A 26,962-nucleotide genomic window follows, 5' to 3' on the forward strand; every position below is an offset into this window, starting at 1 on the left:
CTTGACCCCTCCCTCCCTGCCCTCTGTAGAAATCCCCAGGGTCTAATGTTGCCATCTTTATATCCATAAGTACCCAATGTTTAGCTCCCACTTATAGGTGAGAACATGCAATATTTGGTTTTCTTTTCCTGTGTTAATTTGCTTAGGATAATGGGTTTCAGCTGCATCCATATTGCTGCAAAGGACATGATTTGGGTCTTTTTTATGGCTGTATAGTATTTCATAGCATATATGTACCACATTTTCTTTATTCAACCCACCACTGATGAGCACCTAGGTTGATTCCATGTCTTTGCTATTTATTGTAAGTGGTGCTACGATGAACATGCAAGTGCATGTGTCTTTTTGGTAGAATAATTTGTGTGTATATATATATATATATATACACACACATATATATATATACACATATATATATATACACACATATATATATATATATATCTCCAGTAATGCCATTGCTGCATCAAATGGTAGTTCTGTTTTAAGTTCTTTGAGAAATCTCCAAACTACTGTTCATAGTGGCTGAACTAGTTTACATTCCCACCAACAGTGTATACATGTTTCCTTTTCTCTGCAGCTTCATCATATCTGCTGTTTTTGTCTTTTTAATAAGAGTCGTTCTGAATGGTGTGAGATAGTGTCTCATTGTGGTTTTGATTTGCATTTCTCTAATGATTAGTCATGATGAGCACTTTTTCATGTTTGCTGGCTGCTTGTACGTCTTCATTTGAGAAGTGTCTGTCTATGTCTTTCATGCATTTTTAATGGGGTTGTTTTTTGCTTGTTCAATTGTTTAAGTTCTTTATGGATTCTGGAAATTAGGCCTTTGTTGGATGCACAGTTTGGGAATATTTTCTCCCATACTGTAGGTTGTCTGTTTATTCTATTGATAGTTTCTTCTGCTGTGCAGAAGCTCTTTAGTTTAATTAGGTCCTACTTGTCAGTTTCTGTTTTTGTTGCAATTGCTTTTGAAGACTTAGTCATAAATTATTTGCCAAGGCCAGTGTCGAGAATAGTGTTTCCTAGGTTTTCATCTAGGATTCTTATGGTTTGAGGTCTTACATTTAAATCTTTAATCTATCTTGAGTGAATTTTTGTATATGGTGAAAGGTAGGGGAAAGAATGAAATAGTTTCAGTTTCATTCTTCTGTATATGGCTAGCCAGTTATTCTAGTACCAGTTATTGAATAGGGAGTCCTTTCCCCATTGCTTGTATTGTCAACTTTGTTGAAGATTAGATGGTTGTAAGTGTGGGGCTTTAGTTATAGGTTCTCTATTCTGTTCCATTGGTCTATGTGTCTGTTTTTGTACCATACCATGCTGCTTTGATTACTATGCCTTATAGTATTGTGATGCCCTGGCTTTTTTTTTTTTTTTTTTTTTTTTGAGACAGAGTCTCGCACTGTCGCCCGGGCTGGAGTGCAATGGTGTGATCTTGGCTCACTGCAACCTCCGCTTCCTGGGTTCAAGCGATTCTCCTGCCTCAGCCTCTTGAGTAGCTGGGATTACAGGTACGCACCATCAAGCCCAGCTAATTTTTTGTATTTTTAGTAGAGACGGGGTTTCACCATGTTGGCCAGGCTGGTCCCAAACTCCTGACCTTGTGATTCATCCGCCTCGGCGTCCTAAAGTGCTGGAATTACAGGTGTGAGCCACCACACCCGGCTATTTTTTTTCTAATTCTGTGAAAAATTATATTGGTAATTCAATAAGAATAGTGTTGAATCTGTAGATTGTTTTGGGCAGTATGGCCATTTTAACAATATTGATTCTTCTAATCCACAAGCATGGAATGTTTCTCCATTTGTTTATGTCATCTGTGATTTCTTTCAGCAGTATTTTGTCATTCTCCTTATAGAAATCTTTTACCTCCTTGGTTGCATGTATTCCTAAGGTTTGTGTGTGTGTGTGGATATTGTAAATGGGAGTGTGTTCTTGATTTGGCTCTCAGCTTGAACATTGGTGTGTGGAAATGCTACTGATTTTTGTACATTGATTCTGCATCCTGAAACTGCTGAAGTTGTTTGTCACCTCCAGAAGCCTTTTGGTAGAGTCCTTAGGGTTTTTTAAATATAAAATCGTATTGTCTGCAAAGAGAGATAGTTTGACTTCTTTTCTTTTTTGGATGACTTTATTTCTTTCTTTTGCCTAATTGCTTTGGCTAGCATTTCTAGTATTATGTTGAATAGGAGTAGTGGGAGTGGACATCCTTTTCTTGTTCCAGTTCTCAAAGGGAATGGTTCCAGCTTTTGCCTATTCAGTATGATGTTGGCTGTGGGCTTGTCCCAAAAATAATAGGAGCTTGATGGCTCCTATTATTTTGAGGTGTGTTCCTTCAGTGCCTAGTCTGTTGAGGCTTTTTATCATGAAGGGATGTTGGATCTTATCAAAAGCTTTCTCTATGTCTATGGAGATGATCATATGGTTTTGTTTTTGATTCTGTTTATGTGGTGAACCACAGTTATTGATTTGCTGGATGTTGAACCAGTCTTGCATCCCAGAAATAAAGCCTACTTGATCGTGGTATATTAACTTTCTGATGTGCTGCTGGATTTAATTTGCTAAAATTTTGTTGAGGATTTTCACATCTATGTTGATTGGGAATATTGGCCTGTAGTTGTCTTTTTTCATTGTGTTTTGCCAGGTTTTGATATCAGGGTGATGCTGGCTTTGTAGAATGAGTTAGTGAGGAGTTCCTTCTCATTGATTTTTTGAAATAGTTTCAGTAGAATTAGTACTAGCTCTTCTTTGTATATCTGGTAGAATTTGGCTGTGAATCCACCTGCCCTTGGCTTTTTTTTTTTTTTTTTGGTTGGTAGGTTCTTTTTTATGGATTCAATTTTGGAACCTGATATTGGTCTGTTCAGTTTTTCAATTTCTTCCTGATTCAATCTTGGGAGATTGTGTGGTCCCAGAAATTTACCTATTTGATATGGTTTGGCTGTGTTTTCACCCAAATCTCATCTTAAATTCCCACATGTTGTGGGAGAGACCCGAAGGCAGATAATTGAATCGTGGGGGCAAGTCTTTCCTGTGTTGTTCTCATGATAGTGAATAAGTCTCACGAGATCTGATGATTATATAAGGGGGAGTTTCCCTGCCCAAGCTGTCTTCTCTTGTCTGCCACTATATGAGATGTGTCTTTCACCTTCTGCCACGATTGTGAGGCCTCCCCAGCCACGTGGAACTGTAAATCCAGTAAACCTCTTTCTTTCGTAAATTGCCCAGTCTCAAGTATGTCTTTATCAGCAGCACAAAAACGGACTGATACACCATTTCTTCTACATTTTCTAGTTTGTGTATGTAGAGGTGTTCATAACAGTCTCCAAGGATCTTTTGTATTTCTGTGGGATTGGTTATAACGTCACCTTTGTCATTTCTGATTGTGCGTATTTGGAGCTCTCTTTTTTTTTTAAATCTAGCTAGTGATCTACTGATGTTGTTTATCCTTTCAAAAAACCGACTTTATTTCCATGGATTCTTTGTGTGGACTTTTATGTCTTAATTTTGTTCAGTTCTTTTCTGATTTTAGTTATTTCTTTTCTTCTGCTAGCTTTGCAGCTCATTTGTTCTTGTTTTTCTAGTTCCTAAGGGGTGAAATTAGATTGTTAATTTGAGATCTTTCTAACTTTTGAGGTAGGCATTTAGTGTTATAAACTTTATGCTTAACACTGGTTTTGCTGTATCCCAGAGACTTTGGTATGTTGTGTCTCTTTCATTTATTTCAAAGTTTTTTTTTGATTTTTGCCTTGATTTAATTGTTTACTCAAACATCATTCAGAAGTCAATTGTTTAATTTCCATGTAATTGTGTGGTTTTGAGAGATCTTCTTGGTATTCATTTCCATTTTTATTCCACTGTTGTCCAAGAATATGGTTGGTATGATTTTGATTCCTTTGAATTGATTGAGACTTGCTTTATGGCTGAGCATGTGGTCAATCTTGGAATATTTTTTGTGTGCAGATGAGAATAACATACATTGTGGTTGATGGGTGGCGTATTCTGTAGATGTCTATTAGGTCCAAGTGTTGAGTTAAAGTCCAGAATTTCTTTGTTACTTTTCTGTCTCAATCTGTCTAATACTGTCAGTGGGGAGTTAAAGTCCCTCACTAGTATTGTATGACTATCTAAGCCTTTTCATACATCTAGAAGTATGTGTTTTATGAACCTAGGTGCTCCAATATTGGGTGCATATAAATTTAGGATGATTAAGTCTTCTTTTTACATTGAACCCTTTATCATTACATAATGCATTTCTTTGTCTTTTTTACTGTTTCCTATTTAAAGTCTGTTTTATCCGATATAAAAATAGTGACCCCTGCTCTTTTTTGTTTTCCATTTGCATGGTAGATCTTTCTCCAGCCCTTTACTTTGAGCTCATTGGTGTCATTATGTGTGAGATGGGTTTCTTGAAGGATAGGTCTTGTTTTTTAAATTCAACTTGCCCCTCTATGCCTTTTACGTGGGGGTGTTTACACCATTTACATTCAAGATTCATATTGATATGTAATTTTGATCCTATTGTGAAGTTGTTAGCTGTGTATTGCGCAGTTTCTGTTGTGTTTTTGTTTTATATGGCCTGCAAGGTATGTACATGGGTGAGTTTTTGTGGAAGCAGTTGCCATTCTTTTCTTTCCTTGTTTAGAACTCTCTTAACAGTCTCTTGTAAGGATGGTCTCATGGTAATGAATTCCCTTAGCACTTTCTTGTCTGGAAAGTTAATTTTCCTTTGCTTATAAAGCTTAGTTTGGCAGGATATGAAATTCTTGGTTGGAATTTTCTTTCTTTCAGAATGATGAATATAGATCCCCAGTCTCTCCTGGCTTGTAAGGTTTCTGCTGAGAAATCTGCTGTTAGCCTCATGGAGTTCCCATTGTATGTTATCTACCCTATTTTGCTGACTTTAAAATTTTTTCTTTGGCATTGACCCTGGACAGTCTGGTGACTATATGTGTTGGGGATGTTCATTTTGTATATTGTCTCTAGGTTTTTGTATCTGGATGTCTACATCTCTAGCAAGATTAAAGAAGTTTCCTTGAATTATTTCCTGAAATATATTCTATAGGTTGTTTGACTTTTCTCCTTCTCTAGGGAATGCCAATAATTCATAAGTTTGATTTCTTTATATAATCCCATATTTCTCAAAGACTTTGCTCATTTTTAAAATTCTTTTAAACTTTATTTCAGGCAGAGAGGGTTAGTTCAAAAGAGTGGTCTTCAAGCTCTGAAATTCATTTCTCTCCTTGGTTTAGTCTATTGATAACATTTTCAATTGTATTTTCAATTTTTTTAGGTGAGTTTTCCAATTCCAGAAGCCCTGATTGATTTCTTTTTAAGGTGTTTATCTCTTCTTTCATTTCCTGGATTGTTTTAAGGTTCCTTTGTGTTGATTTCCAACTTCATCTTGGATCTCATTAAGCTTCCTTATAACCCACGCTTTGACTTCCTTATCTGTATCTCTGAGTTTACATTTTGGTTAGGGACCATTGCTGGAGAGCTAGTGAAATCCTTTAGTGGTGTTACTACATTCAGATTTTTCATGGTGCCAGAATTCTTGCATGGGTTCCTTCTCATCTGGAGACACTGGCACTTCTAATTTTTGTAATTCTTTTCATGTGAGTAGAATTTTCCTTTTTTCCCTTTAATAATATTATTATTTGTTTATATTTTATTTTTTCCCTTCCCTTTTCCCCCGCTCCCTAGGGGGTATGACCATAGAGAATGCTGTTTTGGCTTTGCTACTGTAGCTCTATGTCTTAATAAAACTTTTGGCAGGTTTTATATTGGGCTGTGCAGTTTATCGTACAAGCCTATAGATGGTACTTACAGTAAGAGCTGGCTGTAGCCAATGTGTTTAGGTATATACTTGACCCGTGTTTACTGGCAGAAACTATTGTTTTAGGCAATAGGCTAATTCCTAATATGCACAGTGGTCTGAGCTCCCTGCTCAGCCTTGAGGGGATGGGGAGTAGGAGCCAAAAAGGTTGTGTCTTGACTGGGCAGGTCTGTCTGCTGGTCTCTTGATAGCAGGCACAAGCACCAGTGCCAATAGAGAATCCAGTGAGTGTCCACCAGGTACTCACTGGTGTGCCTGGGCATGGAGTTGGGAAACCTTGGCTCTGAGTTCTCTGCACAGGGATGGGGGCAGCCTAAGCTCCTAATCTAGAAGAGTGGGTGCTTCAGATGCCTGAGATCTGCTTGTGTGTGGAGCAGAGATGGCCCCCCTGCACCAAGATCTCTGCACAGGAGGGGTAGGGTGACTCAGGCTGCTGGCCCAAGGAAGCAGGTGCTCTGAATGCTTGGAGATCTGTGTGAGCATGGAGCAGAGAAGGTCCCCCTGTACCAAAATCTCTGCACAGGAAGTGGGGGGAGCAGTTGGGTCAGGCTGCTGATCCAGTGAGTGCATAATCTGAATGCCTGGAGATCTGCCTGGTCATGGAGCAGAGAGTCCCACTGCTTCATGATTCTGGAAGGGTGGGGTGGCTCAGGCTGTTGAAACAGGTCAGTGGGTACTCTGAATGCTGGTGATCTGCCTGGGCATGAAGCAGAGAGAGAGTTCCCACACACCAGCATCTCTGCACAGAAAGGATGGGGTGGGTCAGGCTGCTGATCCAGTGAGTGAGTAATCCAAATGCCTGGAGATCTGCCTAAGTGTGGAGTAGAGAGAGCCCTGCTGTACCATGATCTATGTGCAGAAAGGATGGGGTGGCTCAGGCTCTTGAACCAGGCAAATGGGTGCCCCAAATGTCTGGAGATCTCCCTGGGCTTGGAGCAGAGAGAGCCCTGCTGCACCACAATCTATGTCCAGGGAGGATGGCATAGCTTAGGCTGCTGAACCAGGTGAATGGGTATTCCAAATGCCTGGAGGTCTGCCTGGGTGTGGAACAGAGAGCCCCACTGTACCATGATCTGTGTCCAGAAAGGGTTGCATGGCTCAAGCTGCTGAACAAGGCAAATGGGTGCTCTGAACACCTGAGATCTGCCTGGGTGGGGAGCAGAGGGAGCCCCACTGCACCATGATCTGTGTCCAGGAAGGGTGGGATGGCTTAGGGTGCTGAACAAGGTGAATCAGTGCTCCACATACCTGCATTTCTACCTGGAGGTTGAGCAGAAAGGGCCCCACTGCACCATAATCTCAGGGGAGCAGGTTAAGGCACCCAGCAATGGCACATACAGATAAGTTTGTGGTTGCCCAGCTGGCCCTGGCTGCAAGTCTCACTACCCAGAAGAAATTACAGCTGTAGCAGTTTTCCTCCTACCCCAGACTTGCAATGGGGAAAAGCACAATTCTAGCACCTACTGTTGAGGCACTTCCCACCATTCTGGCAGTGGAGGCTCCTACCCTGCTCCAGAACAGGGTGTTCAATCTCTGGCCTGAGACTAAAATGCCTGTATAGCCACGCTGCTGAGTCACCCAAGAATGACTGACTTTTTATGTGACCGGATTAAAAATGGCATCCTGCTCTCATCCCAGGTCTGGGAAAATGTGTACAGCTTTCTCCAGTGCCTTTCTCCTAAGTTAACTCGAGGGCTAGGGAGAAACAAAGTGGTTTCCCTTGGCCTGGGTTGCATGGCTCTCCAGTAGAAAGATGAGTCACAAAGGGAAGCTCTCTACTTCTCTCATATACTGGGGCTTCACTCACTTTTATGAGGTAGATACTGTCATGGGAGTGCTGTTTGCCAGTGTTCTTCTCTCTGGGATCTGGGGTGTCCCTCATGATTCCAGTGGATTCCCATCTTCCTTCTTGAATTGTAGCTCACAGAGATAATTTTTATGCACTATCTTGCTATTTCAAAGTGGCTGAGGCACATTGAAAGCCTCTAATCTGCCATTAAATTCATCTTGCAAATACTTTTTCATAGGGTATTTTAAGCTTTTAAATCTACTTTTAAATATGGCCATATTTTAAAATATGGAGGTGGCATGGAAGAAATATATATATATATATATATATATATATATTTTTTTTTTTTTTTTTGAGATGAAGTCTCACTCTGTTGCCCAGGCTGGAGTGCAATGGCATGATCTCGGCTCACTGCAACCTCCGCCGCCCAGGTTCAAGCGATTCTCCTGCCTCAGCCTCCTGAGTAGCTGGGATTACAGGCATCTGCCACAGCGCCTGGCTAATTTTTGTATTTTTAATAGAGATGGGGTTTCACTACCTTGGTCAGGCTGGTCTTGAACTCCTGACCTCGTGATCCACCTGCCTTGGCCTATCAAAGTGCTGGGATTACAGGCGTGAGCCACCACGCCCAGCCTGAAGAATTACATTTTTAAAATGGAGATAAACCTATTTATCTGATGGCTTTTATTTTTTAACTTAGTGATATGATTTATGTAACATAAAATCATATAAAGCATACACACACAAGTATTTCCCGATAGACACATTTTGAACAGTTAACTGTCAGACTGTCCTCCTCATTGTTCCCCAAAGGTCTTGCTTTCTTTTATCCTCTCTTGTGAATATCCTCTTCCTTTCTTTACAAAGACTTTGCTCATTCTCACAGCCAGCCATTTCTGTCTTGAATTCCTTTAACTTCAGCTGGTGTTATCCACAGTGTATCTTTTATGGTAGTTTAATTGCCTTCTGGTAGGTTTTGTCTTCTTAACTAGAACATAAACACTTGAGAAGTGAAGTCATAACTTATCTTTTTATATCTTCCAACAGTACATGGTAGCCTGAAAAATAACCTGCTAAATTGAGAGCAGCCAGTGTTGCATGTGAGATTAAGTGGCAGTATATACAGAGGAAACCAGAATATTATGAAGTTTTCAGAAATCTAGATAAAGGAGTCTTATTTTGAAGTTAATTCTCTAAATTACAACTTAGAAACACTGTAATTAGAAGAATCATCTGACTAGTGGAAAGAGCTATAATTCACACTATCACATAAAGGGCAAGTAACTTTGGCTTCAGTCTGTATCTCCAGGGACAGATGTGCTCCTGATCCTGTTGAGGAAACCAGAGTGGCTTACCTGACTTTCCTTAGGTTTATTCTAGGGGACTCCTTACAGTTGAACTTTGTCCCCAGCAGGGAGCAAGGCTGGGGACTCCTGGCAGTGGCAGCACTGTGTGCTCCATCCTGGGATTCAAAACACTTTGTTACTTGATGTCATGATAGGCCTTTTGAAGGGGGCCTGCCCCTCCACACCTGTGGGTATTTCTCGCAAGATGGAGATGAGAGACTGAGAAAAGAAATAAGACACAGAGAAAAAGTATAGAGGAAGAAAAGTTGGCCCAGGGGACCTGCACTCAGCATAGGGAGGACCCGCACCGGCACTGGTCTCTGAGTTCCCTCAGTATTTGTTGATCACTATCTCTGCCACCTCGGAGAGGGGGATGTGGCAGGACTATAGGGTAACGGTGGGTAAAGGGTCAGCAGGAAAACATGTGAGCAAAGGACTTTGTGTCATAAATAAGTTTAAGGAAAGGTGCTGTGCCTCAATGTGCATGTAGGCCAGATTTATGTTTGACTTTACACAAACATCTTGGTGCAGTAAAGAGCAGTATTGCCGCCAGCATGTCTCACCTCCAGCCATAAGGCGATTTTCTCCTATCTCAGAAAATAGAATGTATGATCGGATTTTACACCGAGACATTCCATTCCCAGGGACGAGCAGGAGACAGATGCCTTCCTCTGATCTCAACTGCAAAGAGGCCTTCCTCTTTCACTAATCCTCCTCAGCACAGACCCTGTATTGGTGTCAGGCTGGGGGACAGTCAGGTCTTTCCCTTCCCATGAGGCCATATCTCAGGCTGTCTCAGTGGGGAGAAACCTTGGACAATACCCAGGCTTTCTTGGGTAGAGGTCTCTGCGGCTTTCCACGGTGCATTGTGTCCCTGGGTACTCGAGACTGGAGAATGGCGATGACTTTTACGAAGCATACTGCCTGCAAACACATTTTTAACAAAGCACATCCTGCACAGCCCTAAATCCATTTAACCTTGAGTCAATACAGCACATGTTTTTGCAAGCACAGGGTTGGGGCCAGGGTTACAGATTAGCAGCATCTCAAGGCAGAAGAATTTTTCTTAGTACAGATCAAAATGGAGTTTCTTATGTCTTCCTTTTTCTAGATAGACACAATAACAGTCTGATCTATCTTTCTTTCCCCCACACCTTTGGTGGACTTTTTATTATGTAAAGGGAAAGCCACAGTCCTGGGATGGTAATGATGAGGAAAGGGTTTGGGATCCTGGGAAGAGAACTGACTCTAACACAGCCAGGATCTAACTGCAGGGAGAAGAAGCATCTACTAAACAACACAATTTGATGATTTTCTTTATATGTCTTAATAGCTAACATTCCTGTCATTTAACAAACTTTCATTTTCACACTCCTGCTTCATTAACAATCACCATGCCATCATTCTTTTTTTAATTGATGGAAAAGCAGCACTCTTTGAGGCTAGGTACATGAAAAACATCAGCTTTCCTTCTTCGATCCCTCCAAATATGCTATTAAGGCAGCATTGTTAAAAAAAAAAAAAAGATGGTCTTGTCAGTGGGCTCTAGAAGTCATCTAATATTTTATTTTAAATGTCCTCCTCATCTATTTTTCTATTGTTATTTCCCTTTGTTATTCCCTAGCCTTCAGGAGCAGCTGTGTTTGGAAGAATTAGAATAGGTGCATGTATCCATGTTTTTTAGAGAATATGGGAAGAGTCAAAGACGTTTGGAGAAATAGTTTCCTGTATTAAGAAAGGGTGAGCCAAGAATAATGGAAACTGTGTGTAGGAATTGCTGGTTTGTGCCAAGGACTGTGCAGTGTACTTTTCATTTCTTTGATCTCTACAGAGGTGGGTATTGCTATTATCACTCTTTTATAGATGAAAAAATGATGCTTATGTAGGTTAAAAAATTTGCCCAAGGTCACATGGCTATTAAGTGGTAGAATCTGAGTCAATTCCAGAAAGTCTCATACCAGAGCCCAGATTCTTGGCCCTTATGCTATTCTGCCATGAATTCCATTCAACAGGCAATAAATAGGAAAGGTTTGAGGAAACTTTTTCCCAAGAAGTCTCCAAAATCCTTTTGGGAGACAGTGAACATCCTTCTTTCATGAGGGATGGACACTTGGGTACTGGAGAACAGTGTTGTCCTCTTAAAAGCCAGGGCACTTGGATGAGGAACATCTTCAACTTATCACAGAACTTATGATCATCTTTTATTCAACATATATTTGTGAGGAGATGTTGGGGACAAAAGGAGTGTCTGTTCTCAGAGGTTTATGTCTAGTGCTAATAGAACAAATAGGCTTAATGGATGTAAAATATGTATTTAACAACTAAATATACAATTTTATGGCTTGTGTATTCATAGCAGACATTTATCAGATTCTGAGTATTATAATCAGCATCTTCTGGAGCAATATAAACAACTTGGCAGAGACTAAAACTAAAAATGAACTCTCCATTCCATCTGGAGTCCATACGATTCAGACACAGGTAGGATGATGTAGATTTGGTGGGGTATTTTCATTATATTTCTCTCTGCTCAGTTTCAGTTCCAGAGTCCTGTAGTGTTTCACAGCTTGGAATCCTATTGTGAAGTTGGCTCAAGATTTTGAGGATCTCAAGATCCCCAGGGTCATAGAGGAATATGAAATTGATCAATATTTGTGGGACTTTCTGAATAATTTAGGTTAGCCGGGATATATTTTATTAGAGCATTTATTATTGAGCTCCTTCTTTCTGTCATGCACTGTAAACACAGGGCAAACTGCTTTCAGGCTTAAAGATCCCAAATGCATAGCTGAGGTAGCACTGAAAGAATTAAGGGTCAGTCCAGATTTTGGCATTCCAAGGGGGAGTGGAAAGGGCTTGGGTGTGCTACAACTGTAGCCATCCTGGTAGTGCCTGGTTGCTAATGTGATTCAAGACAGATCTTCTGGCATCCCTTGAACTTCGTTTTTCTTTGTCATTTTTCTAATATTTCCCTAAAAATAAGTATAATTTCCACTGTACCCAGTGCTAAAATAAGTGTTTTACACCAAAATCTACAAAATGACTAGCAGATGAACTTTTTCAGAATAAGAGAAACACATTGGTAGTTTCCATAAATTCTAGACTCTCTTTTACCCAAAATACAACTTTTAGAAAGGCTGCTTTAAATTTACCTCCTTAACATTTGTTTCTTCTTGAATGCCTTCTTCCAATGTTCCAGCTGAACCTGATTAAAAAAAAAAAAAACAGTGTTAATTCAACCACTGAAGCAAATGACTATTTCTATTAGTCCAACTATCAGATTAGATCAGATTCAAATCACACTCAGGACCTGTGATCTGAAATTGGTGGTAATCTCATTTGGTTAAAAAAAAGGGTCACATTTTAAAAAGTGATTATAAGTCTTTTATTATGGAGATGATATAATAAATGTGCAAAAAGTTTGGAAAGTAGAGCTACAAAATCATCTATCATTCCAATATCCCAAAATACTTTTATATTAATATGTATTGAGGGCCAGGCATGTTGCTAGCAATGAGGATACATAAGAAAGCAAAAGAATTAAGATCCATGTCTTCTAGGAGTTTTAAGTTAGTAAAACAGACAGACTAGCAAACATACAAAGAAATATGACGTGGTAAAAACAGGACTGTGTGTATGTTGGGCTATTGGAGCACGCAGGAGAGTCACATAGCGCAGTTTTGTAAATTTGGGATGTATCAGTGATGGCTGCTTGGAGAAAAAGCTGAGATTTCAAGGATAAGGAGTTAGCTCCATGAGATGAGGAGATATGGGGAAGAAGATGTATAGAGAATTTCAGGAAAAATGAACAATATGGGGAAACGCTCAGGAATGGGAGGCCACCAGGTCTTTTATATCAGGTGAACCATTTGTAGTTTGGTATAGCTAGGTTTTAAAGTGTGGGGAGAGGAGGTAGCAGGTGAAAGAGCAGATGGTGAAGGGCCCAAAACCATGCCCTGTATATGCTTAATCATTTTTAAAAGCAGAGAATCAAGGTATTTTATTTTAATTTTTTTGACAATTTAAATATTTTATTGATATATATTAGCTGTACATATTTTGGGGGTACATATAATATTTTGATGCCTGTATACAATGGGTAAAGATCAAATCAGAATAATTGGGATAACCATCACTTCAAACATTTATCTTTTTTTGTGTGTTGGGAAGATTACAATTCTTCTCTTCTGGCTATTTGGAAATATACAATATTTTTTTAAACTATGATTACCGTACTATTGAATACTAGAACTTATCCCCTCTAACTGTATTTTTGTGTACCCCTTAGTCAACTATTCTTCATCATCTCCTTTCCCTTTCCTTCTCAGTCTTTGATAACTATCATGCTACTCTATACTTCTATGAGATCCACTTTTTTAGTGCCCACATATGAATGAGAACATGTCGCATTTGTCTTTCTGTGCCTGGATTATTTAGCTTAAGATAACGACCTCTAGTTTCAAACACATTGCAGCAAATGAGAGAATTTTACTGTTTTTTTAATGGCTAGATAATATTCCATTGTGTATATACACACATACACACATATACACACTGCATTTTCTTTATCCATTTGTTGATGAACACTTGTGTTGATTTCATATCTTGGGTGCTATGAACAGTGCTGCAATAAACATGGGAGTGAAGACATCGCTTCAACATACTGATTTTATTTCTTTTGAGTTTATACCCAGCAGTGGGATTGCTAGATCATATGGTAATTCTAGTTTTAGTTTTTTTTTTTTAAAGAAACACTGTACAGTTTTCCATAATGGCTGTACTACTTTACATTTCCACCAATAGTGTACAGGTGTTCCCCTTTCTTGGTGTATTTGCCAGTATTTTAAATTTTTTGTCTTTTTGACAGTAGTCATTCTAACTAAGGTGAAATGATATCTCATTGTGGTTTTGATTTGCATTTCTCTATTTTTAGTGAAGTTGAGCATTTTTTCGTCTATCTGTTGGTCATTTGCATGTCTTCTTTTGATAAATGTCTCTTCAGATCTTTTGTGTATTTAAAAATCGAGTACTTGTGTTTTTGCTATTGAGTTATATTCCTTATATATTCTGGTTATTAATACCATATCAGATGAATAGTTTGCAAATATTTTCTGTTATTCTGTAGGTTGTCTCTTCACTTTGCAGACTGTTTCCTTTGTTGTGCAGAAGCTTTTTAGCTTGATATAATCCCACTTGTTTATTTTGGCTTTGGTTGTCTGTTCTTTTGTGGCCTTAGGCAAAAAAATATTCAGGCCAATGTCCTATAGCATTTTCCCAACTTTTTTTTTTGTAGTTTTACAGTTTTAGGTCTTAAATTTAAGTCTCTAATCCATTTTGAGTTTTTTTTTTTCTATATGGTAATAGATGGGAAGCTTGTTTCATTCTTCTGCATATGGATGTCCAGTTTTTCTAGCACCAATTATTAAAGAGACTGTCCTTTCCCCAATGTATGTTCTTGGTGCTTTTGTTGAAAATGAGTTGGCTATCAGTGCATGGATTTATTTCTGGGTTCTTTATTCTGCTCCATTGATCTATGTGTCTGTTTTTATGCCAGCACCATGCTATTTTGGTAATTGTAGCTTTGTAGTATAGTTTGAAATCGGGTAATGTGATGCCTCTGGTTTTGTTCTTTTTGCTCAAGACTGCTGTGGCTATTCAGGGTCTTTTGTGGTTCCCTATGGATTTTAGGATTTTTTTTTCTATGTCTGTGGAGAATGCTGTTGGTATTTTGATAGGCCTTGCATTGAATTTATAGATTGCTTTGGGTAGTATAGACCACTTTAACAACATTAATTATTCCAATCTATGAACATGGAATATCTTTTAATTTTTTGTGTGCCTTCTTTGATTTCTTTCAACAGTGTTTTATAGTTTTTCTTGTAGAGATCTTTCACTTCTTAAGTTAAATTTATTCCTAGGTATTTTATTTTTTTGTAGCTATTGTAAATAGGATTGCTTTCTTCATTTCTTTTTCAGACTGATCACTGTTAGCCTATATAAATGCTACTGACTTTTTGTATGTTGATTTTGTATCCTGCAACTTTGCTGGATTTATCAGTTTTAAGAGTTTTTGGTGTGGAGTCCTTAGGTTTTTCTAAGTATGCTATCATGTCATCTGCAAACGAGAATACTTTGACTTCTTCCTTTCCAATTTGGATGCCTTTATTTTTTTCCCTCGCCTAATTGCTCTGGCTTGGACCACTGTTGAATAGTGATAAAAGTGGACATCCTTGTTTTGCTCCAGATCTTAGTGGAAAAGCTTTTTTAAATTCTTTCCTGTTTAATATGTTATTAGTTGAGGGTTTGCCACATATGTCACATTTATTGTGTTGAGGTATGTTCCTTCTATATTCAGTTTGTTGATGATTTTTATTATGAAAGGATGTTGAATTTTATTGAATACTTATTCTGTATTTACTGAAATGATCGTAGGGTTTTCATCCTTGATTCTGTTGATGTAATACATCACATTTATTGATTTGCATATGTTGAACCACCTTTGCATCCTTGAGATGAATCCCACTTGATCATGATGAATGACCTTTTTAATGTATTGTTGAATTTGGTTTGCTAGTATTTTGTTGGGGATTTTTGCATCTCTGTTGATCAAGGATATTGGCCTATAGTTTTCTATTTTTCCTGTGTCCTTGTCTGCTTTTGGTATCAGGATGATGCTGGCCTAGTAGAATAAATTTAAAAGTATTTCTTTCTCTTCAATTTTTTGAAATAGTTTAAGTAGAATTGATATTAGTTATTATTTAAATATTCATTACAATTCAGTAGTGAACCCGTTAGATCCTGGGGTTTTCTTTAATGGGAGACTTTTTATTATGGCTTTGATCTTGTTATGTGTTATGGGTCTGTACAGGTGTTCTATTTCTTCATGTTTCAATTTTGATAGGTTGTATGTGTCCAGGAATTTATCCATTTCTTCTAGGTTTTCCAATTTGTTCGTGTATAATTTTTCATAGTAGTCTATGATGATCCTTTGTATTTCTGCGGTATCAGTTGCAATCTTTACTTTTTAACTTCTGGTTTTATTTATCTGGGGTTTATCTCTTTTTCTTAGTCTAGATAAGGTTTTGTTAATTATCTTTTTTAAAAAACAAATATTTTTGCCAACTTTTAAAATCATTATTATTTCCAATTTTATTTATTTATGCTCATTGATTATTTCTTCTCTTCTACTAATTTTGGGTTTGGTTTGTTCTTGCTTTCAAGTTCCCTGAGGTGTGTCATTAGATTTTTTTTTAAGTGTTTCTATTTTGGGGGTGTGGGTATTTATTGCTATAGACTTCCCACTTAGTATTGGTTTTGCTATATCTCATAGGCTCTGGAATTTTGTGTTTCCATTTTCATTTATTTCAATAAATTTAAAAAAATGTTTCCTTTAATTTCTAAATTGACCCATTGGTCATCTAGGTGCAAGTTTTTTTAAATTTCACGTATTTAAAAAAACTTTCATAGTTTCCAAACTTCCTCCTCTGATTGATTTCTAGTTTTATCCCATTGTGGTCAGTTTCCATAGTTCCTCCTCTGATTGATTTCTAGTTTTATCCCATTGTGGTCATAAAAGATATTTGATACAGTTTTGACTTTTTAAAAATTGTTGAGACTTGTTTTGTGGCTTAACATGTGGCCTATCCTGGAGAATATTCCATGTGCTGATAAGAAAAATGTATATTCTGCAGCAGTTGAATGAAATACTCTGTAAATGTCTGTTAGGCTCATTTGGTGTAGGGTCTAGTTTAACTCGAACGTTTGTTAATTTTCTGTCTTGATAATCTGCCCATTGCTGTAACTGGGGTGTTGAAGTCCCCTACTACTATTGTATTGCAGTCCACCTCTCCCTTTAGATCTCTTAATATTTGCTTTACATATCTGGGGACTCTGATGTTTAGCGCATACATATATTGACAATTGTTATATCCTCTTGTTTAATTGATCCTTTTTTATTATATAATGATCTTTTTTGTTCTTTTTTTTGGTAAAGATTTCGATTTAAGGTCCATTTTATCTGATATAAGTTTAGCTATTCTTCCTCTTTTGGTTTCTGTTTGCATGGAATATTTTATACTATCCTCTCATTTTCAGTGTACATGTATTTTTATAGGCAAAGAGTTCTTCTCATATGCAGCATATAGTTGGGTTTTATTTTTTTAATTTATTAAGCCATGCTTTATCTTTTAATTGGAGAATGTAGTCCATTTACATTCATTGTTACTGCTAATAGGTAGGGACTTACTACTGCCATTGTCTTACTTGTTTTCTAGTTGTTTTGTAACTATTCTCTTTCTTTCTTCCTTTCTTACTATCTTCCATTGTGTTTAGTTATTTTTTTCTGGTAGTATGTTTTAAATAAGTTATTTATTTATTTATTTATTTATTTTTTATTTTTATTTTTATTTATTTTTTTAAGTTTTTTTTATTTTATTATTATACTTTAAGTTTTAGGGTACATGTGCACATTGTGCAGGTTAGTTACATATGTGTACATGTGCCATGCTGGTGCGCTGCACCCACTAACTTGTCATCTAGCATTAGGTATATCTCCCAATGCTATCCCTCCCCCCTCCCCCCACCCCACAACAGTCCCCAGAGTGTGATGTTCCCCTTCCTGTGTCCATGTGATCTCATTTTTCAATTCCCACCTATGAGTGAGAATATGCAGTGTTTGGTTTTTGTTCTTGTGATAGTTTACTGAGAATGATGATTTCCAATTCCATGTCCCTACAAAGGACATGAACTCATCATTTTTTATGGCTGCATAGTATTCCATGGTGTATATGTGCCACATTTTCTTAATCCAGTCTATCATTGTTGGACATTTGGGTTGGTTCCAAGTCTTTGCTATTGTGAATAATGCCACAATAAACATACGTGTGCATGTGTCTTTATAGCAGCATGATTTATAGTCCTTTGGGTATATACCCAGTAATGGGATGGCTGGGTCAAATGGTATTTCTAGTTCTAGATCCCTGAGGAATCGCCGCACTGACTTCCACAATGGTTGAACTAGTTTACAGTCCCACCAACAGTGTAAAAGTGTTCCTATTTCTCCACATCCTCTCCAGCACCTGTTGTTTCCTGACTTTTTAATGATTGCCATTCTAACTGGTGTGAGATGGTATCTTATTGTGGTTTTGATTTGCATTTCTCTGATGGCCAGTGATGATGAGCATTTTTTCATGTGTTTTTTGGCTGCATAAATGTCTTCTTTTGAGAAGTGTCTGTTCATATCCTTTGCCCACTTTTTGATGGGGTTGTTTGTTTTTTTCTTGTAAATTTGTTTGAGTTCATTATAGATTCTGGATATTAGCCCTTTGTCAGATGAGTAGGTTGCGAAAATTTTCTCCCATTTTTTAGGTTGCCTGTTCACTCTGATGGTAGTTTCTTTTGCTGTGCAGAAGCTCTTTAGTTTAATTAGATCCCATTTGTCAATTTTGGCTTTTGTTGCCATTGCTTTTGGTGTTTTAGACATGAAGTCCTTGCCCATGCCTATGTCCTGAATGGTAATGCCTAGGTTTTCTTCTAGGGTTTTTATGGTTTTAGGTGTAACGTTTAAGTCTTTAATCCATCTTGAATTGATTTTTGTATAAGGTGTAAGGAAGGGATCCAGTTTCAGCTTTCTACATATGGCTAGCCAGTTTCCCCAGCACCATTTCTTAAACAGGGAATCCTTTCCCCATTGCTTGTTTTTCTCAGGTTTGTCAAAGATCAGATAGTTGTAGATATGTGGCATTATTTCTGAGGGCTCTGTTCTGTTCCATTGATCTATATCTCTATTTTGGTACCAGTACCATGCTGTTTTGGTTACTGTAGCCTTGTAGTATAGTTTGAAGTCAGGTAGTGTGATGCCTCCAGCTTTGTTCTTTTGGCTAAGGATTGACTTGGTGATGCGGGCTCTTTTTTGGTTCCATATGAACTTTAAAGTAGTTTTTTCCAATTCTGTGAAGAAAGTCATTGGTAGCTTGATGGGGATGGCATTGAATCTATAAATTACCTTGGGCAGTATGGCCATTTTCACAATATTGATTCTTCCTACCCATGAGCATGGAATGTTCTTCAATTTGTTTGTATCCTCTTTTATTTCCTTGAGCAGTGGTTTGTAGTTCTCCTTGAAGAGGTCCTTCACATCCCTTGTAAGTTGGATTCCTAGGTATTTTATTCTCTTTGAAGCAATTGTGAGTGGGAGTTCACTCATGATTTGGCTCTCTGTTTGTCTGTTGTTGATGTATAAGAATGCTTGTGATTTTTGTACATTGATTTTGTATCCTGAGACTTTGCTGAAGCTGCTTATCAGCTTGAGGAGATTTTGGGCTGAGACGATGGGGTTTTCTAGATATACAATCATGTCGTCTGCAAACAGGGACAATTTGACTTCCTTTTTTCCTAATTGAATACCCTTTATTTCCTTCTCCTGCCTGATTGCCCTGGCCAGAACTTCCAACACTATGTTGAATAGGAGTGGTGAGAGAGGGCATCCCTGTCTTGTGCCAGTTTTCAAAGGGAATGCTTCCAGTTTTTGCCCATTTAGTGTGACATTGGCTGTGTGTCTGTCATAGATAGCTCTTATTATTTTGAAATACGTCCCATCAATACCTAATGTATTGAGAGTTTTTAGCATGAAGGGTTGTTGGATTTTGTCAAAGGCCTTTTCTGCATCTATTGAGATAATTGTGGTTTTTGTCTTTGGCTCTGTTTATATGCTGGATTACATTTATTGATTTGTGTATATTGAACCAGTCTTGCATCCCAGGGATGAAGCCCACTTGATCATGGTGGATTAGCTTTTTGATGTGCTGCTGGATTCACTTTGCCAGTATTTTATTGAGGATTTTTGCATCAATGTTCATCAAGGATATTGGTCTAAAATTCTCTTTTTTGGTTGTGTCTCTGCCCGGCTTTGGTATCAGAATGATGCTGGCCTCATAAAATGAGTTAGGGAGGATTCCCTCTTTTTCTGTTGATTGGAATAGTTTCAGAAGGAATGGTACCAGCTCCTCCTTGTACCTCTGGTAGAATTCGGCTGTGAATCCATCTGGTCCTGGACTCTTTTTGGTTGGTAAGCTATTGATTATTGCCACAATTTCAGAGCCTGTTATTGGTCTATTCAGAGATTCAACTTCTTCCTGGATTAGTCTTGGGAGAGTGTATGTGTTGAGGAATTTATCCATTTCTTCTAGATTTTCTAGTTTATTTGCGTAGAGGTGTTTGTAGTATTCTCTGATGGTAGTTTGTATTTCTGTGGGATCGGTGGTGATATCCCCTTTATCATTTTTTATTGCGTCTATTTGATTCTTCTTCCTTTTTTTCTTTGTTAGTCTTGCTAGCGGTCTATCTATTTTGTTGATCCTTTCAAAAAACCAGCTCCTGGATTCATTAATTTTTTGAAGGGTTTTTTGTGTCTCTATTTCCTTCAGTTCTGCTCTGATTTTAGTTATTTCTTGCCTTCTGCTAGCTTTTGAATGTGTTTGCTCTTGCTTTTCTAGTTCTTTTAATTGTGCTGTTAGGGTGTCAGTTTTGGATCTTTCCTGCTTTCTCTTGTGGGCATTTAGTGCTATAAATTTCCCTCTACACACTGCTTTCAATGCGTCCCAGAGTTTCTGGTATGTTGTGTCTTTGTTCTCATTGGTTTCAAAGAACATCTTTATTTCTGCCTTCATTTCGTTATGTACCCAGTAGTCATTCAGGAGCAGGTTGTTCAGTTTCCATGTAGTTGAGCGGTTTTGAGTGAGATTCTTAATCCTGAGTTCTAGTTTGATTGCACTGTGGTCTGAGAGATAGTTTGTTATAATTTCTGTTCTTTTACATTTGCTGAGGAGAGCTTTACTTCCCAGTATGTGGTCAATTTTGGAATAGGTGTGGTGTGGTGCTGAAAACAATGTGTATTCTGTTGATTTGGGGTGGAGAGTTCTTTAGATGTCTATTAGGTCTGCTTGGTGCAGAGCTGAGTTTAATTCCTGGGTATCCTTGTTGACTTTCTGTCTCGTTGATCTGTCTAATGTTGACAGTAGGGTGTTTAAGTCTCCCAATATTAATGTGTGGGAGTCAAAGTCTCTTTGTAGGTCACTCAGGACTTGCTTTATGAATCTTGGTGCTCCTGTATTGGGTGCATATATATTTAGGATAGTTAGCTCTTCTTGTTGAATTGATCCCTTTACCATTATGTAATGGCCTTCTTTGTCTCTTTTGATCTTTGTTGTTTAAAGTCTGTTTTATCAGAGACTAGGATTGCAACCCCTGCCTTTTTTTGTTTTCCATTTGCTTGGTAGATCTTCCTCCATCCTTTTATTTTGAGCCTATTTGTGTCTCTGCACGTGAGATGGGTTTCCTGAATACAGCACACTGATGGGTCTTGACTCTTTATCCAATTTGCCAGTCTGTGTCTTTTAATTGGAGCATTTAGTCTATTTACATTTAAAGTTAACATTGTTATGTATGAATTTGATCCTGTCATTATGATGTTAGCTGGTTATTTTGCTCATTAGTTGATGCGGTTTCTTCCTAGCCTCGATGTTCTTTACATTTTGGCATGATTTTGCAGCAGCTGGTACTGGTTGTTCCTTTCCATGTTTAGTGCTTCCTTCAGGAGCTCTTGTAAGGCAGGCCTGGTGGTGACAAAATCTCTCATCATTTGCTTGTCTGTAAAGGATTTTATTTCTCCTTCACTTATGAAGCTTAGTTTGGCTGGATATGAAATTCTGGGTTGAAAATTCTTTTCTTTAAGAATGTTGAATATTGGCCCCCACTCTCTTCTGGCTTATAGGGTTTCTGCCGAGAGATCTGCTGTTAGTCTGATGGGCTTCCCTTTGAGGGTAACCCGAACTTTCTCTCTGGCTGCCCTTAACATTTTTTCCTTCATTTCAACTTTGGTGAATCTGACAATTATGTGTCTTGGAGTTGCTCTTCTCGAGGAGTATCTTTGTGGCGTTCTCTGTATTTCCTGAATCTGAACGTTGGCCTGCCTTGCTAGATTGGGGAAGTTCTCCTGGATAATATCCTGCAGAGTGTTTTCCAACTTGGTTCCATTCTCCCCATCACTTTCAGGTACACCAATCAGACGTAGATTTGGTCTTTTCACATAGTCCCATATTTCTTGGAGGCTTTGCTCATTTCTTTTTATTCTTTTTTCTCTAAACTTCCCTTCTCGCTTCATTTCATTCATTTCATCTTCCATCGCTGATACCCTTTCTTCCAGTTGATCGCATCGGCTCCTGAGGCTTCTGCATTCTTCACGTAGTTCTCGAGCCTTGGTTTTCAGCTCCATCAGCTCCTTTAAGCACTTCTCTGTATTGGTTATTCTAGTTATACATTCTTCTAAATTTTTTTCAAAGTTTTCAACTTCTTTGCCTTTGGTTTGAATGTCCTCCCGTAGCTCAGAGTAATTTGATAATCTGAAGCCTTCTTCTCTCAGCTCGTCGAAGTCATTCTCCATCCAGCTTTGTTCTGTTGCTGGTGAGGAACGGCGTTCCTTTGGAGGAGGAGAGGCGCTCTGCGTTTTAGAGTTTCCAGTTTTTCTGTTCTGTTTTTTTGCCATCTTTGTGGTTTTATCTACTTTTGGTCTTTGATGATGGTGATGTACAGATGGGTTTTTGGTGTGGATGTCCTTTCTGTTTGTTAGTTTTCCTTCTAACAGAGAGGACCCTCAGCTGCAGGTCTGTTGGAGTACCCTGCCGTGTGAGATGTCAGTGTGCCCCTGCTGGGGGATGCCTCCCAGTTAGGCTGCTCGGGGGTCAGGGGTCAGGGACCCACTTGAGGAGGCAGTCTGCCCGTTCTCAGATCTCCAGCTGCGTGCTGGGAGAACCACTGCTCTCTTCAAAGCTGTCAGACAGGGACATTTAAGTCTGCAGAGGTTACTGCTGTCTTTTTGTTTGTCTGTGCCCTGCCCTCAGAGGTGGAGCCTACAGAGGCAGGCAGGCCTCCTTGAGCTGTGGTGGGCTCCACCCAGTTGGAGCTTCCCAGCTGCTTTGTTTACCTAATCAAGCCTGGGCAATGGCGGGCACCCCTCCCCCCAGCCTCGCTGCCGCCTTGCAGTTTGATCTCAGACTGCTGTGCTAGCAATCAGCGAGACTCCGTGGGTGTAGGACCCTCCGAGCCAGGTGTGGGATATAATCTCGTGCTGCGCCGTTTTTTAAGCCCGTCGGAAAAGCGCAGTATTCGGGTGGGAGTGACCCGATTTTCCAGGTGCCATCCGTCACCCCTTTCTTTGACTCAGAAAGGGAACTCCCTGACCCCTTGCGCTTCCCAAGTGAGGCAATGCCTCGCCTTGCTTCGGCTCATGCATGGTGTGTGCACCCACTGACCTGCGCCCACTGTCTGGCACTCCCTAGTGAGATGAACCCGGTACCTCAGATGGAAATGCAGAAATCACCAGTCTTCTGCGTCGCTCACGCTGGGAGCTGTAGACCGGAGCTGTTCCTATTCGGCCATCTTGGCTCCTCCCCCTGTGCTACATTTTCTTAATCCAGTCTATCATTGTTGGACATTTGGGTTGGTTCCAAGTCTTTGCTATTGTGAATAGTGCCACAGTAAACATACGTGTGCATGTGTCTTTATAGCAGCATGATTTATAGTCCTTTGGGTATATACCCAGTAATGGGATGGCTGGGTCAAATGGTATTTCTAGTTCTAGATCCCTGAGGAATCGCCACACTGACTTCCACAATGGTTGAACTAGTTTACAGTCCCACCAACAGTGTAAAAGTGTTCCTATTTCTCCGCATTCTCTCCAGCACCTGTTGTTTCCTGACTTTTTAATGATCGCCATTCTAACTGGTGTGAGATGGTATCTCGTGGTTTTGATTTTCATTTCTCTGATGACCAGTGATGATGAGCATTTTTTCATGTATCTGTTGGCTGCATAAATGTCTTCTTTTGAGAAGTGTCTGTTCATATCCTTTGCCCACTTTTTGATGGGGTTGTTTGTTTTTTTCTTGTAAATTTGTTTGAGTTCATTGTAGATTCTGGATATTAGCCCTTTGTCAGATGAGTAGATTGCCAAAATTTTCTCCCATTTTGTAGGTTGCCTGTTCACTCTGATGGTAGTTTCTTTTGCTGTGCAGAAGCTCTTTAGTTTAATTAGATCCCATTTTTCTATTTTGGCTTTTGTTGCCATTGCTTTTGGTGTTTTAGACATGAAGTCCTTGCCCATGCCTATGTCCTGAATGGTATTGCCTAGGTTTTCTTCTAGGGTTTGTATGTTTTTAGGTCTAACATTTAAGTCTTTAATCCATCTTGAATTAATTTTTGTATAAGATGTAAGGAAGGGATCCAGTTTCAGCTTTCTACATATGGCTAGCCAGTTTTCCCAGCACCATTTATTAAATAGGGAATCCTTTCCCTACTTCTTGTTTTTCTCATGTTTGTCAAAGATCAGATGGTTGTAGATGTGTGGCATTATTTCTGAGGGCTCTGTTCTGTTCCATTGGTGTATCTCTCTGTTTTGGTACCAGTACCATGCTGTGTTGGTTACTGTAGCTATGTAGTATAGTTTGAAGTCAGGTAGCATGATGCCTCCAGCTTTGCTCTTTTGGCTTAGGATTGACTTGGCAATGTGGTACCTTTTTTGGTTCCATATGAACTTTAAAGTAGTTTTTTCCAATTCTGTGAAGAAAGTCATTGGTAGCTTGATGGGGATGACATTGAATTTATAAATTACCTTGGGCAGTATCGCCATTTTCATGATATTGATTCTTCCTACCCATGAGCATGGAATGTTCTTCCATCTGTTTGTATCCTCTTTTATTTCATTGAGCAGTGGTTTGTAGTTCTCCTTGAAGAGGTCCTTCACATCCCTTGTAAGTTGGATTCCTAGGTACTTTATTCCTTTGAAGCAGTTGTGAATGGGAGTTCACTCATGATTTGGCTCTCTGTTTGTCTGTTGTTGGTGTATAAGAATGCTTGTGATTTTTGTACATTGATTTTGTATCCTTTTTTGAGATTTTGCTGAATTTTTATGAGACTTTGCTGAAGTTGCCTATCACCTTAAGGAGATTTTGGGCTGAGATGACAGGGTTTTCTAGATATACAATCATGTCATCTGCAAACAGGGACAATTTGACTTCCTTTTTTCCTAATTGACTACCCTTTATTTCCTTCTCTTGCCTGATTGCCCTGGCCAGAACTTCCAACACTATGTTGAATAGGAGTGGTGAGAGAGGGCATCCCTGTCTTGTGCCAGTTTTCAAAGGGAATGCTTCCAGTTTTTGCCCATTCAGTATGATATTGGCTGTGGGTTTGTCATAGATAGCTCTTATTATTTTGAGATACGTCCCATCGATACCTAATTTTTTGAGTTTTTAGCATGAAGGGCTGTTGAATTTTGTCGAAGGCCTTTTCTGCATCTATTAGGATAATCATGTGGTTTTTGTCATTGGTTCTGTTTATATGCTGGATTATGTTTATTGATTTGCGTATGTTGAACCAGCCTTGCATCCCAGGGATGAAGCCCACTTGATCATGGCAGATAAGATTTTAATTGTGCTGCTGGATTTGGTTTGCCAGTATTTTATTGAGGATTTTTGCATCTATGTTCATCAGGGATATTGGTCTAAAATTTTCTTTTTTGTTGTGTCTCTGCCAGGCTTTGGTATTAGGATGATGCTGGCCTCATAAAATGAGTTAGGGAGGATTCCCTCTTTTTCTGTTGATTGGAATAGTTTCAGAAGGAATGGTAGCAGCTCCTCCTTGTACCTCTGGTAGAATTCGGCTGTGAATCCTTCTGGTCCTGGACTTTTTTTGGTTGGTAAGCTATTGATTATTGCCTCAATTTCAGAGCCTGTTATTGGTCTATTCAGAGATTCAACTTCTTGCTGGTTTAGTCTTGGGAGGGTGTATGTGTCGAGGAGTTTATCCATTTCTTCTAGATTTTCTAGTTTATTTGCGTAGAGGTGTTTACAGTATTCTCTGATGGTAGTTTGTATTTCTGTGGGATCTGTAGTGATATCCCCTTTATCATTTTTTATTGCATCTATTTGATTCTTCTCTCTTTTCTTCTTTATTTGTCTTGCTAGCAGTCTATCAATTTTGTTGATATTTTTAAAAAGCAGTGCCTGGATTCATTTAGTTTTTGGAGGATTTTTTGTGTCTCTATTTCCTTCAATTCTGCTCTGATCTTAGTTATTTCTTGCCTTCTGCTAGCTTTTGAATGTGTTTGCTCTTGCTTCTCTCTTTCTTTTAATTGTGATGTTACGGTGTCAATTTTAGATCTTTCCTGCTTTCTCTTGTGGGCATTTAGTGCTATAAATTTCCCTCTACACACTGCTTTGAATGTGTCCCAGAGATTCTGGTATGATGTGTCTTTGTTCTCATTGGTTTCAAAGAACATCTTTATTTCTGCCTTCATTTCATTATGTACCCAGTAGTCATTCAGGAGCAGGTTGTTCAGTTTCCATGTAGTTGAGCGGTTTTGAGTGAGTTCCTTAATCCTGAGTTCTAGTTTGATTGCACTGTGGTCTGAGAGACAGTTTGTTATAATTTCTATTCTTTTACATTTGCTGAGGAGTGCTTTACTTCCAACTATGTGGTCAATTTTGGAATAAGTGTGGTGTGGTGCTGAGAAGAATGTATATTCTGCTGATTTGGGGTGGAGAGTTCTGTAGATGTGTATTAGGTCCACTTGGTGCACAGCTGAGTTCAATTCCTGGATATCCTTGTTAACTTTTTGTCTCATTGATCTGTCTAATGTTGACAGTGGGGTGTTAAAGTCTCCCTTTATTATTGTGTGGGAGTCTAAATCTCTTTGTAGGTCTCTAAGGACTTGCTTTATGAATCTGGGTGCTCCTGTATTGGGTGCATATATATTTAGGAGAGTTAGCTCTTCTTGTTGAATTGATCCCTTTACCGTTATGTAATGGCTGTCTTTGTCTCTTTTGATCTTTGTTGGTTTAAAGTCTGTTTTATCAGAGACTAGGATTGCAACCCTGCCTTTCTTGTTTTCCATTTGCTTGGTAGATCTTCCTGCATCCCTTTATTTTGAGCCTATAT

The 26,962-nt window shown here is 38.9% G+C and overlaps 1 protein-coding gene across 1 annotated transcript in view; it reads right to left on the bottom strand.

Moving 5' to 3' along the window:
- Window positions 1-8,979: 8,979 nt before the first annotated feature.
- SLC9C1 (solute carrier family 9 member C1) overlaps window positions 8,980-26,962 on the bottom strand; it is a 137,187-nt gene continuing 119,204 nt past the window's right edge. The window contains 2 exon segments of the mRNA XM_008978792.4: window positions 8,980-9,090; window positions 12,127-12,179. Coding sequence (XP_008977040.1) covers window positions 8,980-9,090; window positions 12,127-12,179 — 164 coding nt within the window.

This window comes from Pan paniscus, chromosome 2, assembly GCF_029289425.2.
Source record: "Pan paniscus chromosome 2, NHGRI_mPanPan1-v2.0_pri, whole genome shotgun sequence".
In the NCBI taxonomy this organism is placed as follows: domain Eukaryota; kingdom Metazoa; phylum Chordata; class Mammalia; order Primates; family Hominidae; genus Pan; species Pan paniscus.